Below are 14,741 nucleotides of genomic sequence, written 5' to 3'. Positions count from 1 at the left end.
ATATAGCCATATCGGGAAAAATGCCCCGCCCCTGGTGGCCATGTTTTTAAAGCAACAAAAACCATTTTCGAACTCATCCAAGATATCATTGGGACAAATCTTCAGACCAAGTTTCATGATGATCGGAAACTAAATGTGACCTCTAGAGTGTTAACAAGGTCATACATTTCAATATAATCATACATGCCAGACGTCCCGATCTTGGCGGAACAGTCCAACTTTTGGGCTCTTTGTCCACGCATCCCGATATGAGACGATTTGTCCCGACATTCATTAAAAACAATATAAAGTCTTTAAGTTCCTAATAAAATTCGCTTTTCGAACTCTTTTTGGCTAAAACTTATCATTGCTAATCCCTTTATTGCCCCCAATTAACAACCCACTTCTACTACTCGAGTGCACTAGTGTTGTTTTTGACACCTTATCAGCACATTATTGATTTAATCAGCATTCACACCATGGTGATTTTATGATAGGGGTCGCTTATTGCTATCTAAAGATGTATCGTACAAAAATTAACGCCACCTGCGTTTGTATTTCATGGCCCAATCAAGTCCAATGATACTTTTATCCTGTGTATTATACAACCTAAGTTTATAAATCCTGTCAAAACACCGATTTTGTACATCAAACAAATTGAATGATGACCAATATACATAAATGTTTCTCACAAATTACCTTTCGTTTTCGACTGATTTTCAGAAAATAGTTAGTACATATTGCATCAATCTAAATTTAGAGTCAATTTACGATTGGTTGAATAAGAACAGTGCTCGATGCACTCACATCGTGTCACGCGATTTACATATGTTCAAGGGGATATCCCTGTACCAATTGGATGTCAAATCGAGGCATACGGGGATACCCCTCATTTTAATTTATGGAGTGTGTTTACTTCCGGAAAATGGAGAACGTCTGTGCTCACGAAATTATGAACACACATTTATCGTCAAGATTGGGCAGAACTTTAGAGTTTTTGTAAGTAATATACTGACTGTTGAGTATATAGAAAAGGTGGAATGATTGATCGTTTTAGGTGTCCCGCTTTTTGGTAAAATGTCCCGACAATTTTTTATGGAAAGTCCCGATTTGGACCGGAAAATTCTGGCATGTATGATATAATCTTTAAAAAAAGTTAAGAAGAACGTGTGTCAAAAAATGCAAAATAAGCCTGATATTTAATTCTGAAATTGAAAATGTCTGTACAGTCGAATTCGCCAGAATGTATATCATGCATGTACGGTGTGAATCTTAATTTAGTTTAATGGGTTTTTTTAAATTCCTGCAGTGATGTCTATTCAAACGACACACGAACACTTACTCGCATCCTAATAAAAAGACGAAATCTTTGGTTATTGTAGGAAAATATGTACAAAATATCTTCGTCCCCATCGGCTCTGGGCGCAAATTTTTCTTTGCTGCATTTTATGAAATTTGTCTTTAATGTCTTGCCTATTTTGTGTTATTGTAATTTATTTATCAATTTATTACAATCTAACACATATAAAAATCGTATAGTCTCGCTTATTCAAAAGTTTGCTATCTTCCAGAATGTAAAACTATCATTAATAATTAATTCACCTTAATCTTCTTGTGCTTTAAAAAAATATTTTAAAAAGGGAGACAACTCTGTCGATTCAAAATAATTTTTCAAAAGCCATTTTGCAGTTACTTCCCTTGACATGCTAAACTAATGTGTTTAAAAGCTGTTTTTACTGTATAAATATAAGGAAAATGACCCCCCCCCCCAGCGGCCATGCTTTTTAACCGATCCAAACCATTTTCAAACTCAATCGTCTTATCCAGAAAACACATATTCTGACCAAATTTCATGAACATTGGACCAAAAATGTGACTTCTAGAGTGTTCACATGTTTTCACTATATACATATAGAGAAAATTGCCCCGCCCCCTGGCAGCCATGTTTTTTCACCGATCTGGACCATTTTTGGACTCGTCCAAGATATTAATGAAACCAATGTTTTGACCAAGTTTCATGATGATTGGGCAAAAATTGTGACTTCTAGAGTGTTCACAAGATTTCTCTATTGCCATATAAGGAATATTAACCCGCCCCCTGGCGGCCATGTTTTTCAACAAACTGGAACCATTTTTGAACTCAACCAACATATCATTTAGACAAACATTTTGACAAAGTAACATGAAGATTGGGCATCAAATGTGACTTCTACAGTGTTCACAAGGTTTTTCTTTTTTTGACCTAGTGATCTAGTTTTTGACCAAGCATGACCCAGTTTCGAACCCAGTCGAGGTATCAATGGGACAAATTTTCTGACCAAGTTTCATGAAGATCAGACAATAAATGTGGCCTCTAGAGTGTTCACAAGGCAAAATGTTGACGACGGACGACGCACAAAAGGCTATCACAAAAGCTCACCATGAGCACGTTGTGCTCAGGTGAGCTAAAAAGTTATACATGTTACATGTATATACCCACAAACCCATAATCAGTACTCTCCACAGTATTATGTCTTACCTCATCCACACTATCAGCACAGTCTGCATTGGTGATTATACACTTGGCCCCAGATGCGTTCACTCTGTACTTGATGTCCCCTGGACGCAGCAGGGTCGTTCCAGGGCTAAGAATCACACCTACCATGGAGACAAACACTTGAATCGAATACGGCGAAATGGCATACATTTTATGGAAACAAATTCATACCCTAAAAAACATGTTCTTTAATTTTGCCTTTTTATTCAGAATTATTCTTAAGTTATCTTGGGCCTGAATTAACAAATCTATTCTTGGACTTGGGAATAGAGAATTTACTTAGAACCAATATATACAGGTAACAACTGAAAGTTATGTTGTTAACACAAAATTTTACTTAAAGAAAGGTGTACATAGAGGTTGTTTAAGTCAAGTTTGACTCAAAATTAAAGCAATTCATGTATACTCCAATTAAAAGAATATTTTTTATTCTTAGTCTTTAATTGTTTGGTGAATAAGGGCGTTGGTACGATATTAAATTGACCATCCTGACCATTTACAAATTTGAATGAACCAATAGTGTACTTGTTTTCAGACAAGACATAAATAAGGACAAGACTATTGCCAAGCAATATATGTCCCCTACTGGCTCAACCATTGTCAGAATTATTATTTTTTGGTTGCCATAGCAACCAGAATTTTGATGTAGGAACAAAATGAAATGATGCCCATAATGTCCATATTGCCATCTATCCATGTTTCAAGTTTTATGAAAAAATATGAAGAACTTTTAAAGTAATCGCAGGATCCAGAAAAGTGTGACAGACAGACAGCTAGACTCGCAGACGCACAGAGCGCAAACAATAAGTCCCATCTGGTGAAACCGGTAGGGGACAAAAAAACAAGGTATGTACCTCTCTTACTCACAGCACTCAAGCAGTGCCATTATGGCTTTGAGTACTTTTGTAGCTGACACTCTACTGTGCCTCTTCTTTATATTCTATAGAGCCCTAACACATGTCCATACCTGCTCTGATTGCAGCAACGTTTATTGCCCACCACTGAGGAACCCTGGGAAGCATGACTATCACAATATCAGTGGGGTGTAGCCTGCATGGACCCAGCAACACATTGGCAACACTGGAAAAATGTTATTGAATATATAAAGATGGTAAACACACAGTTTTCTTATGATGGTTATTTCAGACAATGATCATTTCTGGCAAGCTATTTTAGAAGAGAGACACGCTTTACAGATGACATGTTGTCTCATAATAGTTGTCATTACTGGTAAGTGATTTTAAATTAGCATGATGAATGACAAGTTTCAATCCAGACCAGCTGTTTTTAGACCAAATTTGACCTTTGATCTCTAAAATGAGACCTTGATGTTTGAGTTAGGGATCCCATCAAGTTGTCTTATGATAATTCAATGTTTAACAACTGGTTTTAAAATCCACTAATATCTGACAAAGATAAGGATGTGGTAGCAATTGCCAAGCTATTTTATTCCCAACTTTGACCTTTGATCTCCAATGGTGACCTTGACCTGGAAGTGAGATAGGTGTTACATGCCCAACATCCATCAATGATGGTTTCCAGTTGTGTCAAATTATAAATAGATGCAAACAAATACTGTAAATACTACACAATATTGAATGTAGCATGGATTTACAACTTTTCAACACATAATAAAGACTTTGAGGGTTGAATGCAAACTGTTTTAAAGGTTAAACATTTCTTCATGAGATTCAATAGGCTCACACTTAACCAGTTTATTCACAGAGAAAATGAAATTCTGTTTAAATCGAATAGAGATTGTCTTAGTTAATCATTTTAATCTTGAATTAAGAGGTTTGCACTCATGATTTAATCTGTATGTATCTAAACTTCCAGCTGTGGGTTATTAATCAACAAAGTATGACCTACAAGTATCATTTCTTTGATTATAATTTAATTTAAACATCTTTGTCTGTATTATAGGCTGATATATCATTAAAAAAAACATTTTGTTAATAAATTTGATGAAGATCTTTTTTACGGCAGACATATATTTGGTGAATGTGTTGTTTATGAAAAGTAATCAATGTTATTTACTACAATTAAAAAAAGAATATCTTTACCTTTAATAAATTAAAACCATTAAAACAGATACTTTTGCCATAGAATAAAAAACAGGATAAGATGTGGTTGTAATTTTACAAACACAGATTTTAGTTTTACAATTTTCTTATGAAATTGACTCAATTTATCAAGTGAATATATGCACAAAATGGAAAATGTTAATACCACTTTATAACCACTGATATATGAGCAGGTAGAAATATGATTGAGTATTAACGGTACTTGGCCATCACTTTATGCTTATTCACATATTCAGAAAGTTTGGCGAGACCACAAGTTAAAAACAGGTCGAGTAAGAAACCTCGAGTTCTGAGACAATCAAGGTCCATAGCTTCAAAGTTGCAGGTGTGATTTGGCTGTTATTAATATTTGCCATTTTATGGTAAAAATATCTTCAGAAATTCTGGCGACAATAAGATAAAAGAAGCAGAAACCAAAAAAGTGGGGACTCACAGATAGACTGGCAGACATCCAGTTCAGAAACTAAATGCATCCCTTTGGGGGCATACAAATGTTGCATTGTAGAAAGAAACATGCATTGCTTCTTGAAAATTGTAAATTTTTATATGCTTATATGGGAGTTACATCTGTTTAAAAAAACCAAAGCAATAAACCTGCTCAACTGTTTGGGCACTAACTTGAAATATTAAAGGCATATACGATTACGTACAGTTTTGACTGATGTGACACTTCCTGGAATGACCATTTGAGTTCCCTCCCTTTGTCATTCACCCACCAGAGTGCTGGGTTACCTCCACTCCTGCCAAACTATAATAACAAAACTGGTCATTAAGTCTGGTTAACTTTGCTCAAAGTTTTTATTGTTCGGGGTATACCTTCCGAAAAATATGAAATTGAATAAAAATAAGCAAATTTACACTAAAAGTGAGGAACTTATCAGACTTGTTGATAAAATTAGTTTGAAACATTATTTGGATAAGCGTTCTTACAAACTTTCACTAAGATTTGAATATAAATGTAGCCTCTAGTGTCAACAAGCATTTTCAATATTTTGACCTAGTGATCTACATTTTAAGTTAAGTGACCCAGTTTAAAACTCAGCTGAGTTTTGACAAGCTTTTTCTTTACTTTGACCTGAAAAATATGATTTGACTCCACATGAACCAGTTTTGAAATGGTTGGAAAGTTTTATAAAGATATGACAATAAATGAGGCCCTATAGTTTTCCCAAGCATTTTCCTTAATTTGATCTAGATTTCTAGTCTTTGAACCAACATGACCTAATTTTGTACTGCAGCGAGATATCACTGTGACAACACTTCTGTTTAGGTTTCATGAAGATCACCATAGGCAATAAATATTTCTCTAAAGTGATCACAAGCTTTGGCAAAAAAATTTGACTCCTAGAGTAGTCACATGGTTTTACTATAGCCAATTAAGGAAAACTTCCTTGCCCCTGGCAGCCATGTTTATCAACTGACATTTTCAAACTAAGTGGTTTGGATATAATTGGGACAAATGTTCGGAGTAAGGTTGATTAAGATAATACATTAATTTAAGCCTCTAGATTGTTCACAAGCCGTTTACTTGATTTAATCTAGTTTTTGTTTTTGATCCCACATGACCCGACTTTAAACTGAAAGTCTGACAAAGTAGCAAACAAACGTTCTGAGCAAGTTTCTAAACAACTGGGCAATAAATGTGGATTGAAACAAGGCATTAGTTGAACACTCATGATGCACAGCCTACATAAAAGATCACCTTGACATTGTAGTGCTCAGGCAAGCTAAAGATCACCTTGACATTGTAGTGCTCAGGTAAGCTAAAGATCAACTTGACATTGTAGTGCTCAGGCAAGCTAAAGATCACCTTGACATTGTAGTGCTCAGGTAAGCTAAAGATCACCTTGACATTGTAGTGCTCAGGCAAGCTAAAGATCACCTTGACATTGTAGTGCTCAGGCAAGCTAAAGATCACCTTGACATTGTAGTGCTCAGGCAAGCTAAAGATCACCTTGACATTGTAGTGCTCAGGCAAGCTAAAGATCACCTTGACATTGTAGTGCTCAGGCAAGCTAAAGATCACCTTGACATTGTAGAGCTCAGGCAAGCTAAAGATCACCTTGACATTGTAGTGCTCAGGCAAGCTAAAACAACAGGGCAAAACAGAGTGAAAAACAAAGCTTGTGAGAAATTCAGCACTTCAAGTTTGTGTTGATGACTAAGATGTATTAAAAGTTTTTTTCTTAGTACATTAAAAAAAACTATTGAAGTGGATCATTTATGCAAGTTTGAAGTAACAAGACTTTTAGATGATGAATTTAGACTTGGATAAAGACACTCAAGTACGAATCCAATTGACATATATCCTATGAATAATTGACAATAATAAAACATGTGCATACCTAAATTTTGATTTTGCCTTTCAACAAATTATTGAATTTCAATAGCATTGTTATTTAATTGTATTTCCAACATAAATATCATTAAAAATATTCAACGCTTGCTACAGTAATAACAAATCCTATTAATGATTTTCTATCACAGCTTATGCCACAACCTTTTCAGTGTGTGCCCACTTGTCAATAACATCTCTGGCAAAGTTGAAGTGTTTAGGGCAGGTCAGTCGGAAGGACTTCTTCTCTGTAGCATAATCCCATTTGTCTGATTGATATGTAGCAAAGCTGGATGTGATTGGAGTAATTGACTTTACATCTTTGTTCAGCAAACGCAGTATACCAAGATACCTCATTTTTACCTACATAAAAACAATACATAAAAATAATTTTGTTGTCATAATTGCTTATGGACTTGCATTAAACAATATTGTGTATTGATTCTATTATGAAACATGATTTACAAAAAACAAAAATAACATACTTTAATTTTTTTTAATCATCTATATAGAAAAAGAACTAAATGTGTGTGAATGGCAAATATCAACTCCCACTTTACAGATGTAAGAAATGATTCTAAAAGGGATTTGTTCACAGTTTAGTAAAATGAAAACAAGTCAAAATAATTGTCCGATTGATTCAAAAAAGAATGTATGCATTATGTTTCAACAAGCTAAATAACGCTCTTTAAGAATTTATAAAAAATATTGTGTGTGTTTTACAGAATGTGAAATAAAACCTTGTTGTAGTGAACATGGCAAGAACTTAACATGCAATAAGCTGAGGTAGGTCTGTTCTAGTGTTTCAATAGTTGATTCAAGATCCAAAGTGGGAAAACTTATCATCAATTTGTCAATAAGACAGTTGAAACAAGAGCACCGCATAGCAGGTGCCAAAGCTCGGCTGTGGGTGCAGCAGGGTTTTTTCTGCCTATTTTGGGAAAAGGAGTCTGACAAAATTGGGAATTTTTTATCGACAAAATTGGCCATTTTGGGAATTTTTGCTTCAATGATACGGCTCATTTGGGAAAAAATTGTGAACTTATCATGCTTAAATAATTTAGTGGTTTAACAAATAAATGTGTTTTTATTTGTTATTTTGTCTTCTGAATATAAACAGATGCACTATTTGGCATGTTCAACGTTTATTCAAGTACTGCAGTTTTGTTTTTCAGTTACAGTTACACTCTGAGATAAGAACTGAACAGTCAAAACCTTAATTATAGCAGATATTTTTGACCAAAACAAACACTGGTTAGTCACACAAGTTATAAGACACTTCATTCTTAAATAATTTTTTGGGAAATTGGGATTTTTTTAAATTTTTGGTTTGGGATCGGGTCGTTTGCTTTGGGAGTGCCTCCGTTTTCCGGAGGCGCAGACAGTGCTGAAAAAACCCTGGTGCAGTTTTGAATAAATGAAAGCTTGTCAGAAGAAAAGCACTTTAATTTTAGAGCCTAATTGTTAAAGTTTTATATTAGAGGTCACAGTGACCTTGATCTTTGACCTAGTGACCAAAAATGGTTGTGGCGTGTAGAACTGATGAAGGTGCATCTACATAAGGAAGTTTAAAAGTTGTAGGTGGAAGCACTTTGATTTTAGAGCCTATGTTAAAGTTTTATATTAGAGGCCACAGTGACCTTGAACTTTGACCTAGTGACCCAAAAATGGGCGTGGCGTGTAGAACTCATAAAGGTGCCTCAACATATGAAGTTTCAAAGTTGTAGGTGGAAGCACTTTGATTTTAGAGCCTATGTGTAAGTTTTATATTAGAGGGTACAGTGACATTGACCTTTGACCTAGTGACCCAAAAATGGGTGTGGCATGTAGAACTCATCAAGGTGCAGGTACGGTACATATAAAGTTTCAAAGTTGTAGGAGGAAGCGCTTTGACTTTAGAGCCAATGTTAAGGTTTTAGCACGGCAGACGGCGGACAACGAGATGGCTATGACAATACTTCGGATTTTCTCCGAAAACAGCCGAGCTAAAAATAGCATCAAAGATACAAAAAAGTATACATTATGCTTAACAAGCCAAATAACAGTCAAAGAAAGATGTTACAAAAATTGGTTTCTTTATGGGTTATCATTCTTTGACACACTTTGAAAGTTTTCATTATGAATTTGAGAAACACATATTTTACACTTCGCTGATTAACACTACATGTCCTGGGTTTGAATCCTGAGGAAGGCAATTTTTATTGTTCAATCCTTTTTATAATTATCCAATAATCTGTAAAAAATAAATTGTTTGTATTAAATTTATTTAATTACTTTTTAAAAATATGAAAATCTTTTAAGAAGTCTCAATTTTTACTGGATAAAAACAATAAAAATAACAATTAATGAAGATGGCTTATTAATATTATACAAGCGAAATAGCCTTTCATATATATGGGTTAAATGGATTTGTTTACAGATTGTCACAATGAAAATCGTCCAACTTTTTGTCACGATTTAAAAAATCAACATCGGTGAATAAGTCCCTTTAATTCAAAATGACTTAATTTACTGTTTACAAAGACCTATATAAAAATACATTCTTTGCTGTTTATAACAGACTGTAAAACACGAGTGTCAGTTTATAGTTTATTGTTTTTCTTTTAAATAACTTAAAACTGCTTAAGTTAGTGTTATAAGGTACAAATAAAGCAACATTGTACGAAACAAAACAACATAAGTCAATGTAAAAAAGGTAAAACAAAGCAACTTTGTTCGAAACAAAACAGTCTCATAAATGTAAGTTATAATTAGTGGTTTGTAACCTAAAGTAGACTTTAATTTCCTTTACTTAGTTATGCTTGTATGTTTACATTATAAATGCAAATTATCTTTTAAAAAATCTCTACAATATGCGATGAAATATCTAAATTAAATTTTATTCTGCAATTTGAAAACAATCTTGGTTGACAACTTTACCTGTTCACTACAAAGACGCCTACCGAAACTGTACCCTCTTCGCCAATCTCCGCGCAGAGTTGTCGTTCCTTGCTCTCACATACTGTGATTTATTGTACGTGAATCGGCAAAACAAGTTATTTCCTAGGGACATATACATCGTCCGGCGACCGTCTGATGGCCGGACGGCCTCCGCACGATGTCCGCCGGACGCCGGACGGAGCTCGTCATGATACACGTACAACGAATACGATGTTGGGCGATCGTCGGGCGATAACCGGGCGTTGATCGTCCGATCTTCTTTCCATCTCTACTCGATCCCTTCACGGGCCCAAAGTCGGGTAAATTTTTAAGTGAGTCCTAAAATTACTCTGGACGCCACCCGATGCTACAAAATGACCCGGTGACCGTGCGATCATCGGTCAGGCGCCAGCCCGATAAGCGGAAAAAATCGTTCGCTGATCGGACGGTGATCGGTCTTTATTTGTGACTGAGGTATTAAACTGTGACACTCATCGGACGGCGAACGGCTCCGACGTGTCCAGTCTTCCAGATGCCTGAAGATCGGACATATCGACCGGCGACCTGATTATTTGTGACTGATGCAATAAACCCGGTAAGCTCCCGTACACGCATGACCCACTGGAGTACTGTCTACCAGTGGGTACCATCTACCAATATTATCACAAACGTTCCGTATTTCTGCTCTTTTGCTTCTTATGTTTGGTTTAAGTCTTTACCAATATTTTTTCACTGCAAATATTGTATAAAAGATCAACAATTTCCTTTATAATGATTGTATGGTACGATTATTTTTACAAAATATGGTCTTATGGTCAAAATATATACACTGATTTTGATATAACTCCACAGTTAACAATCTGGTTTCCGCCAAAAGCATTCCTGTCAAACATCCTTGATTCGTCGTGTAGATTCTTGGTTACAGTATATTGATTCTGGTCGCATGGTTGGATCAATTTTCCTGGATCTCGGGAAAGCATTCGATTTAGTAGATCATGTCATTTTACTAGAAAAACTCAGCATGTACCATTTTTCTGACAATGCTCTTGCTTTGTTGAAATCTTATCTTTCTAATAGAAGGCAGTGTATTAAAATAGGTTCCAGACAATCGTCGTTTCAATATATCAAAACCGGTGTACCACAAAGCTCTATACTTGGGCCAATTTTATTTCTTATTTACATTAATGACATCCCATCGTTCGTTAAAAACTCAACAATTGATCTTTACGCAGACGATTCAACATTACACGTATCGGATTATAACATTCATAATACATTTATACAATTAAATTTGCAAAACGATTTGGACAGTATAGCAACATGGCGTTCTTTTAATAACATGTAAATTCATCCAAACAAAACTAAATGTATGCTTTTATCAAAACCTCGTAGTTCTACTGACAACCTTAGACTTAATATTAATGGCATTCTCCTTGAATAAATCAAAGAATTTAATTTACTAGGAGATACGATTGATGAGCATCTTACATGGCAATCTCACATAAACAGTGTATGTCGTAAACTTAACTTTAAACTGGCCTTATTAAAACGAATAAACTATTTTATTAAATATGAAACAAAAAAACTATTTTACAACTCATATATATTAACGACTATGGATTATTGTTGCGCATTATGGTGTTCAGCAACACAGTCACATTACGTAAAATACATTCGATACAAAAACGAGCTGCTAAAATAATACATAATAAACCATATTCAACTCATTCAGCTCCCTTATTCAAAGAACTTGGTTGGTTGACATTCAATAACAGATGTACTTTCCTAATTGGATCTATTGTTCATAAGTTTGTAATAGGCGCAATGCCTTCTTATTTCAATAATGGTATTCATATATATCTCAAATAACAATGTGTACGCTCTTAGATCCATCACACACACTGATATATCATCTATTCCGTTTTAAACAAATTATGGAAAACGAGCAAATTATGGCAAGCCTCGCCGTTATATTATTCTAAGCCTTGCCTGATATATTACAAAACGATGGGACAGTAACCTGTGATTCTCTATATATCAAATACGGAACGTTTAAATATAGACTTCATTACGCACATATTGATCAGGACCCCATACTGTTTTCTGAGAGAGAAAAACACGGAAGAATGCCCGTATTTGAAAATTTCAAAGCGACCCGAGTCATTTTTCCAATCTGTCTGTTAGATCGAATCCTCTAAGACTATGCATGTGCTAGAATAATTTTAATTGATCCACTACCTTGTCACTAGCTTGTTCTTTGATAATTATCCGTACCACTGGGGGCTGACGAGGTCAAAGCGTAGTCCGTTTCGCTACGACGTCGGGTACGAAAACATTGTGTAAATACACTACTTAATCAGGCGAGTTTCATCTTTTCTGGTGTTTATGGATTAGAGAACGGAACATCCAGTAATGGTAGGTACTTATTTTCAATAACAAACTAATAACAAATGCGCGTAGTTGCAACCTTTAAGTTTATTTTGAGCTAAAATCGAAATATTTTGATTTGAAGCAATGCATAAGGTGGTTATTCTGTTAAAATAGCCAATTACGGTAACTTAAATTAAATAAAACTACATGTTTCTTTGATTCAGTGTACATTTCACATTTTAAAGTACAAAACAGGTTACGAACATATATTTTAATCATTCAAATGCTTTGTTTTGAAGGAAATTACAAGTCGCTTTATGTATAGGTTTCGCACAGAGTATGTATTGGTTGCGCAACGAAGTACAAATTTAATGTATAGGTTGCTCAACGAAGATTCTGTATCCATTTCAGGACATATCACATGCAGTTTGCAGTTACTGCAGACTGCTATTTTCCAGTGCAAAAGATGCCGTGTTTCACTGTGCGCATTAACATCCAAACGAAAAAGTTGAACCCGTTGAAAGCCGGCAGAGTCACGGCAGAGCCCCGGTATACCGTCACTACGCCGGCACTCACCGGGGCTATTACGGCATCAAACCCCGGCAGAGCTGCGGCAACGCCCCGGTTTAACCGTGGACAACCGGGGCTCCACCGGGAAAGTATTCAAATGTTAAATACATCCGTGATGAACCAGGAGTTACCGGGAAGGACCGGCAATGACCGGCTTGGCACTGGAAACAACCGGGACTTCACCGGAAACAACCGGGACGGCACCATCAGAGCACCGGTTTACTTATGTAACGTAGCTATAAAGAGACTCTGCCGGCATTCACCGGGGCTCCACCGGGGCGTTTCCGTGGCTCTGCTGGGGTGTGTTTGGGCCCCGGTGGAGCTAATGTGCCGTCCCGGTTGTTCCCGGTACAGTCCCGGTTGTACCCGGTGCCACGCCGGTCGTTGCCGGTCCTACTTGGTGACTCCCTGTTCATCCCGGAGGTATTAAACATTTTAATACTTCCCCGGTGGAGCCCCGGTTGTCCCTGGTCGTCCACGGTTCATCCCGGTGGAGCACCGGATCATCCCGGTAGGGCCCCGGTTTATCCCGGTAGATGCCTGATCACGCACTGGGGCCCGCCGGCATCATAGTGAGACTGGGCCTTAACCGCATTGTAACCCGAGGTTAATTTACCGGCCGTCATGTACGCAGTAAACAATAACCTGTGACGGAAACCCACTACCACACCTTTACAACAATATACTGGTTATGCAATTGCTGATTTGTGCCATTGGGGTCCTACTTTCCACACCTTACGGCTGTTACAGGTGTGGATTTTACAGGTAAAATCATGTATACGAACATGAAATTCATCTCAAAATTAGTTGACGATAACCGATTTTCAAGAAAATCGCTTTGATATATACAATGTAAAAATAAAAATCCGTATGAGATAAATAATGATCGAAGTTGGGACATGGAATTTACTTTGACATAAGCAGCGTTTCGAGATAAGCGAGTTGGGGATAACGAGAATCGAATGTTATTTGATAAAGAGTACCGTATGCTGAAAACCTATCGTCGCTCTCTATCAAAATAAACGTATAAGGGATTGTCACGAGGAGAAGATGCGTCATTTTTATTGAGACTGACGACATTAGGTTCTCGACTCTCAACTGTCGTCTTATATATGGATTTTCGATTTGAATCGTTTCCTTTGGCCTTGTCGTGATTTTAATTATATCATAATAATGTGCATTACCGTGTCGACTGTGCGCTTCGGATCATGTTGTGCCGTTGTTACTACCTCTTCCTCAAAGGAAACATCCAGCCACTCAATGACTCTGTATTAAAAAAAACTTTTCTTTATTTTGCCTTCGAGAAATAACCAATACGTCTTCTGTGAGAAACGCATACACGCTAAAGCGTTGTCGTAGCGAGGCTTATACGTATACTGTCAGAGACATGATCACGCCTAATAAAAGTAATAATAATAGCCTTTACTTCTGATAACTGGGTCACCCTACACATTTCTAAACACACCAATGGCTTAACGATACATAGATCAATTTGGAAATTGTAAAATTGTGTCATTAAACACAGTTGTAAACCTAAATTGCATTTTTTTAAAGTGAAACTTGACTTCGGTTTGATAAATCAGCGGTATATTTCATGTTTAACCGCATAAACCAGACACATCTTGGATTATAATTTGATGTAACAGACCTATCAAATGTCATTGTGCTTAAATTCAGAGTTTTGTTAGTAGAAAAGCATAATCTTACATGTTTTAAACACAATTTTCTACTAATCCGTTATCGATGTCATGTGTATTTTAACAATGTTTTCGTAGTAAAACATATACCCGACGTCGTAGCGAAACGGACTACGCTTTGACCTCGTCAGCCCCCAGTACGTACAACTTGACGAAATCACGGACACATATTTTGACTTAATAGTAAGTACTGAGCTATCGTATCGATATTTATTAAATCTCGTCCACATTTCTGTATTTATATTGATATG

The 14,741-nt window shown here is 36.2% G+C and overlaps 1 protein-coding gene across 2 annotated transcripts in view; it reads right to left on the bottom strand.

Moving 5' to 3' along the window:
* Positions 1 to 9,980, bottom strand: part of LOC127866313 (acyl-coenzyme A synthetase ACSM3, mitochondrial-like) — a 47,505-nt gene extending 37,525 nt beyond the window's left edge. The window contains exons 1-5 of one of the 2 annotated variants that reach the window (XM_052406782.1): positions 9,854 to 9,980; positions 7,100 to 7,297; positions 5,250 to 5,347; positions 3,483 to 3,595; positions 2,498 to 2,616 (exon numbers count right to left, since the gene is read on the bottom strand). In XM_052406782.1, coding sequence (XP_052262742.1) covers positions 2,498 to 2,616; positions 3,483 to 3,595; positions 5,250 to 5,347; positions 7,100 to 7,291 — 522 coding nt within the window. In that variant the 5' untranslated portion in view covers positions 7,292 to 7,297; positions 9,854 to 9,980. Of the gene's footprint in view, positions 1 to 2,497; positions 2,617 to 3,482; positions 3,596 to 5,249; positions 5,348 to 7,099; positions 7,298 to 9,853 lie in introns of those variants that run through there. The other variant, XM_052406783.1, reaches the window with a different exon arrangement.
* Between the last annotated feature and the right edge of the window lie 4,761 nt (positions 9,981 to 14,741).

The sequence above is a fragment of the Dreissena polymorpha genome, chromosome 2 (genome assembly GCF_020536995.1).
Source record: "Dreissena polymorpha isolate Duluth1 chromosome 2, UMN_Dpol_1.0, whole genome shotgun sequence".
NCBI lineage: Eukaryota > Metazoa > Mollusca > Bivalvia > Myida > Dreissenidae > Dreissena > Dreissena polymorpha.
The sequence above is the reverse complement of the archived record's forward strand: the minus strand, read 5'-3'. Positions and strand labels throughout refer to the sequence as shown.